General features: G+C 44.1%; 1 protein-coding gene across 1 annotated transcript; it reads left to right on the top strand.

Annotated features, from left to right (window-relative positions):
- Nucleotides 1-705: 705 nt before the first annotated feature.
- Nucleotides 706-5515, top strand: OTX2 (orthodenticle homeobox 2). Its single transcript, XM_010982963.3, has 3 exons — nt 706-922; nt 1940-2091; nt 3915-5515. Exons 1-3 carry the CDS (start codon nt 826-828, stop codon nt 4533-4535), a joined length of 870 nt encoding a protein of 289 aa, XP_010981265.1. The 5' UTR covers nt 706-825; the 3' UTR covers nt 4536-5515.
- Nucleotides 5516-6112: the final 597 nt, after the last annotated feature.

Genomic DNA, 6112 nt, shown 5'->3' with positions numbered 1-6112 from the left:
CGAAATCTAATTACCCAGACTACTAATTAGGTGAAAATGATTACTGGAAATGAGTTCAAATGTGAAATAATAGTGGTTGAGCAGTTTTCTCAAGTTTGTCGTTTAGCAAGTTGGTATTTTAGATGTTAAATGCACTGACATTTTAGGTTCGCAGCAGTTGAAAGTGGTAAAAAGCTAAGATAATTAAAATCTGCCTTGGAAAGGCAACAGTCTGGGGAGAGGTAGATTTCTTGAATTGTTTCTTTGTTTCTCACCAATGGGCTTTGTTATCAGCATTATTTATTTAGCCAAAGAGTTCTTTGTCTCTGCAAATGGCCCCAATCAAGTTTTGTTTGAGACAATTAGCTAGTGCCAGCCAAGGAGTCCTATGCAAATGTAGGGATAGGAATGCAATGTGTGCATTTGGAGGCGTGGGGTTTTGTTCTGGGGGGAAGGCAGATTGTAATTGCTTTCTTTGGGTCTTTCTTTCTTTCTTTTTTTTTTTTTTTTAAGTTTAGGCTGGGGGTGGGGAAGACAGGTTTATCTGGTCTCTCTCCATCTCCCCTAGTTCCAGCGCAGCTGGGGAGGAGGGAGTGGGAGGAGGCTCTGCAAGTCCTTTAAAAGTCTCTGCCCTGCATTGCTAGGGGTCTTTTAAATTAGTGGTGGAACGTGGAAGAGCTGCATCCTCCGAAGCAGTAAACCAGCACCTCTGTTTGTTTGCTTTGCCTTAGTTCCACCACTTGGAACCCACCAAGGACCTTGAATCTGTCCATCCCGGGCGAAGTGAGACCTTCCGGCTGGGTCCCCCAGATTTGGGCTGACTTTGCGCCTCCAAACAACCTTAGCATGATGTCTTATCTTAAGCAACCGCCTTATGCAGTCAATGGGCTGAGTCTGACCACTTCGGGCATGGACTTGCTGCACCCCTCGGTGGGCTACCCGGGTAAGTGAGCCCCGCGGCACTCCTGGCCTACCTTTCTCGACACTCGCTCCTCGGGGATGTGACACCCTTTCCCCTAGAGAACCAGGATTGGCCGTCATGTCGCCCTCACCCCAGCTCCAGGCAAAGTCCCCACTGGGTTTTCCTTCTGAGAAGCAGCTCAAAGCACCAGGGCATTTACCGGCCAAGGAGAGGGGGCTGGGGAAAGGGAGTAGGTGGATCTACAATGCTTCCAGAACATCACATCTTTCTATTCTTAATTGGAGTGAATAGGAGACACATATTGGAGTGGGGCAAGGAAGGTTACTGCCCTTGTCGTTTGGGTGAGAGGCCCCTGTCCATATCTCGAGGTTCAATTCTTCAGGAGTGCTCTCTTGGCAAAGCCAGGTTTCTCCCAGTAAATTCTCCCTGCCACGCCTGGGACTTCCCCTCTGACCTCCAGGCCCTACTCCTCTAATCCCTAGAAGTGTGATTTACCCCAGGTGCAAGTGCTTTCCTTTCTGATCAGATCTTTTTTTCAAAACCCTGGTAGAAGGATAATTATAAAATATGCCCCCATTTTAAAGATGGAGGGACAAAGGCCTTTGGAGTCCTAAAAGCCTGGATCTCAGGTAGGATTGAGATTTGCCCTATCAATTCGAGCTCCTGGTCCTCGAGGATTCTTTGACTTCACGGAATGGAGTTTTTGTGTTGCAGTTTAGGTGTTGATTTTTGGATAGTTCTTGTTTTTTGTCTTGCTTTTATTTCACTTGGTTTGTTAGCTTTCAAAGGAAAGCTCTGGAGCGATCTACAACCGCAGACGGAGTGGGTGGGGGCTCCCCTGGGAAGGCAGTGTCTTTGGGAGAAGCCGAGGTCGGGGAGGTGGTGTGGGGACCACATGGGTAGGCTCCGGGTTGTACGGATGCGAGACCAGGGGAGTGCGGTGGTGTGGGGGTGGGGAGAGTCGGACACCCACAGAGACCCCTATGACTGAGAAACTGCTCCCCCACCCTAAAGGGCCCTGGGCTTCTTGTCCCGCAGCCACCCCTCGGAAACAGCGGCGGGAGAGGACGACGTTCACCCGGGCCCAGCTAGATGTGCTGGAAGCACTGTTTGCTAAGACCCGTTACCCAGACATCTTCATGCGGGAGGAGGTGGCGCTGAAAATCAACTTGCCTGAGTCCAGGGTGCAGGTAGGGCAGATGTAGACTGAATCATCCTTCCTGACTGTGCCCCTCCTCCCCCAGCATGGTGTATGTTGAGGATCCAGGAGAGTCCCAGGTCTTGGAGAGGACCAAAGGAAGGCTTGAAACTAAACACTTCATCAGAAGCCAGTAAACTCTTCTCTCAAGGCCCCGAGTGTCTGATTTCTCCTTGTGCCCCTTTTTGTCCCTCCAGTCCCACCCAATCCTATAAGCAAGAGTCTCCCAGCCCAGGTTGCAAGGTAAGACTGGTGATAAAGCACAGCCCTAGAACCCTTGAAACCCTGGTGGACAGAAACTCCACCTTGGTAGATTTCAAGTATAGTCACATAGTATTTTACTATTTCCCTTCTCCTATTGGAAATCCCACCCCCTGCCCCAATCTTATTTATTTTGAGGGGCAAAAGAAGCATAGCTCCTGGATAGCCCCAGTATTTTTACAGATGAAGGAATAGAAGTAAATGACTTGCTCAAGGTCACATATCAGTTTGGTGGTAGAAGAAATTACACAATAAGAGTATTTTCTTTGACTTCTTAGAGATTGAACAGAATTTGCTAGGTCTGAGCCATTTACCAGATAAAATATCAATATAATATCCTGTGATACCTTCCCCCACTTCCCTTAGTCCCCCTTAACTTGACCTTAAGCTGGAGAGGAAAGTAAACTCCAACTTTCTGGAATGCAAGCCTATATAGAGTTCTCTGGAATGTTTAGCACCTAAACTACATATACACCTGGACTCCCCTTCAGCTAGGACACATCAGCATGAGCTACAAATCAAAAAAAGGCTTGATCAAAGCAGGATAGAAGTTTTAGCACTTGTAAGGCTTAAATTGTTTACTGAACAAAAATAAATGGCCCTGAATGATTGATAGTTTGTGCTCAGTTTTGGTGGCACCATTTTTACCACAGTTAAGACACCCATGTGGAGAGCTCATTCAAGAGGACAACTAAGTAGTTTTGCCCAGAAAATGTTGGTAGTTTCTCTAACAAGCCCTCACACACCAAACACAGCTCCATCATTGCAGAACACGAAAAAGGCTGGTAAAGAGAATTTCAAAGTTACACCCGGAGGCAAAGGTGACAAGCCAACACACCTGATACAGGAAACAATCTGTGCATTACCCTAATGGCATAGCTTCAGTCTCAGAGTTGACACTAGGAGAGAAATCTGTCCTTGAGCTCAAAGCAGAATACGTACAAGTAACTCCACTTACCATAAAGAAGGTTTTGGCAAATAGTAGCTTTCAGACCTTCTTCCTCAACAGAATCACTTCTCCTGGAAGCTTTCTTTTGTGAGTCTAGGAGAGACAGAAAGTAGAGTGATGGAACAAACTTACATATTAACATTTGCTCCCTAAAGGATGGACTGTAAACTGCTTGAATTTAGGCTGTTCTTGCTGGCATATAACAACAGAAGTGTTTCCCCTCACTTCTCTTGTTTCTTCCCAAAAGACAGATACATTCTATTCCATTGTGACAAGTGTTCCAAAATGCAGCTGAGTGTATGTGTATGTGTGTATTTGAGATGAAGTAAGAGGAAAGTGAAGTAGAGAATTTTTAGCCATATGATTTGGGTGATTATCTTAAAATTTTATTGTTCTGAGCTGGGAGTAAAGCAGGGTCAAGTGCTTTTAGATAGAGCCTCCCTAACTGTCTTATACTTCCAAGAGCATCTATGAGAGTTTTCAGTGGCAGGAGAGATTGTCTGTCTAGCTCACCTGCCCATCTAGGACAGATTTATAATCTGGGAGCCACTCTTTTCCTTAAGGAGCTGTTGAAACCATGTTAAAGAAATTTCTTTCCCTTCAAGGTATGGTTTAAGAATCGAAGAGCTAAGTGCCGCCAACAGCAGCAGCAACAGCAGAATGGAGGTCAAAACAAAGTGAGACCTGCCAAAAAGAAGACATCTCCTGCTCGGGAAGTGAGTTCAGAGAGTGGAACAAGTGGCCAATTCACTCCCCCCTCTAGCACCTCAGTCCCAGCCATTTCCAGCAGCAGTGCTCCTGTGTCTATCTGGAGCCCAGCTTCCATCTCCCCACTGTCAGATCCCTTGTCCACCTCCTCTTCCTGCATGCAGAGGTCCTATCCCATGACCTATACTCAGGCTTCAGGTTATAGTCAAGGATATGCTGGCTCAACTTCCTACTTTGGGGGCATGGACTGTGGATCTTATTTGACCCCTATGCATCACCAGCTTCCTGGACCAGGGACCACACTCAGTCCCATGGGTACCAATGCAGTCACCAGCCATCTCAATCAGTCCCCAGCTTCTCTTTCCACCCAGGGATATGGAGCTTCAAGCTTGGGTTTTAACTCAACCACTGATTGCTTGGATTATAAGGACCAAACTGCCTCCTGGAAGCTTAACTTCAATGCTGACTGCTTGGATTATAAAGATCAGACATCCTCGTGGAAATTCCAGGTTTTGTGAAGACCTGTAGAACCTCTTTTTGTGGGTGATTTTTAAATATACTGGGCTGGACATTCCAGTTTTAGCCAGGCATTGGTTGAAAAAGTTAGATGGTATGATGCTCAGACTCATCTTCTGATCAATGTCCCAGGAGGCATAGAAGGAAAAACGAACGGCCTTAGAGGGGCCTACCAACCAGCAACCTGAAATGGACAAACCAATCTACTTAAGATCCGTCATAGTTTTAGATCATTGGTTTTCCTGATTTGCAAAGTGATCAAAAGCATTCTAGCCATGTGCAACCAAACACCACCAAAAACAAACAAAACTAAATTGTGAGGCAAAGGAGGGAAGGACACAGCCTTCTGAAGCAGAGGTGTTCCAGTATTTTAGCCAATCCTTGGTTGAATCTTAGGAATGGACAGTGTCTCAAGCTCACTCACGTTTCATGACCAACTGGTAGTTGGCACTGAAAAACTTTTCAGGGCTGTGTGAATTGTGCGACTGATTGTCCTAGATGCACTACTTTATTTAAAACATAATGTTGATAAGGAGTCAATATGTAGTTTAAGAGACAATCAGTGTGTGTCTTATATAAATGGTACATCTGTGGTTTTTAATCTGTGCTAGACTTCAAAACTGTGATCTCCTGTTATTGTATGCAACCTTGAACTCCACCTCTGCAGGGGTTCTTCTGTGATTAAATAGGTTATAATTATAAGTAAATTCAGAGCAACTGAGTACTTATCTAAAGATTACCTTTGGCTGGAGGTGAGCTGCACTGAAACTTTACAACAAAATGTCTCTGGACAAGGAGAGTGAGAGAAGAGAAGCAAAAGGACACTAATTCACCTGTAATTTACTGTTGGGTAAGCCTAGCAGTAAAGAGACATTGGTCAATTGCTCTGACCCTGATGAATTTATAAACTGAGATCATTGATGTTTATGCTTGCAGATGTTAACTGGAAAAGTTATATATGCATAAACCTTTTCTTCCTGGATTTGGCAGATATGTATAATTATATTAAAATGGTTCTAGCACAACATTGGGTCCAGTTTAATTTAATACCACTGTCTATGAATGAGAAGCCCACTCCTTCCTGAAACATGTTTTTCTTGGGTCAGAGAGAGAATTGGCATACTTTATTTAAAAAAAAATTTTTTTTTTTGTCTAATCTATGAGTGTACTAGATATGATTGACCATATGTAAACTTTTTGTGACTTTCATCAGGACTGTTCTGACATTGAGTATAGACAAGCTAACAATTGAAAGTTCTCCTTGCTTTTCCCTCTCTGCCATATACCCTAAGGATTTCTTAGGCACTATACTAGTATGTTTTAACATAGACCAATGTTTTTAAGCAAGCAGGGATAAGCTGCAATACCTCAGAGAAAATGAGAATGTCAAGAATTCCTTGTTTCTGTTCTCTTATTTAAGGGGATTTTTTTTTTTTAACTTCCAAAAAAAATCTGAAGTAAACATGAGAGGGAATGTAATCAGAATCTGAAAGCAATTCAGGCAGAAATGATTTCTGAACAAAAGAGTTTCAGAAAAGTTTTAAAACCTATAATTTCAGTAGTTGAACATAAGGCACCT

This window comes from Camelus dromedarius, chromosome 5 (assembly GCF_036321535.1).
Source record: "Camelus dromedarius isolate mCamDro1 chromosome 5, mCamDro1.pat, whole genome shotgun sequence".
Lineage (NCBI taxonomy): Eukaryota > Metazoa > Chordata > Mammalia > Artiodactyla > Camelidae > Camelus > Camelus dromedarius.
This window is presented reverse-complemented; position numbering and strand designations above follow the sequence as displayed.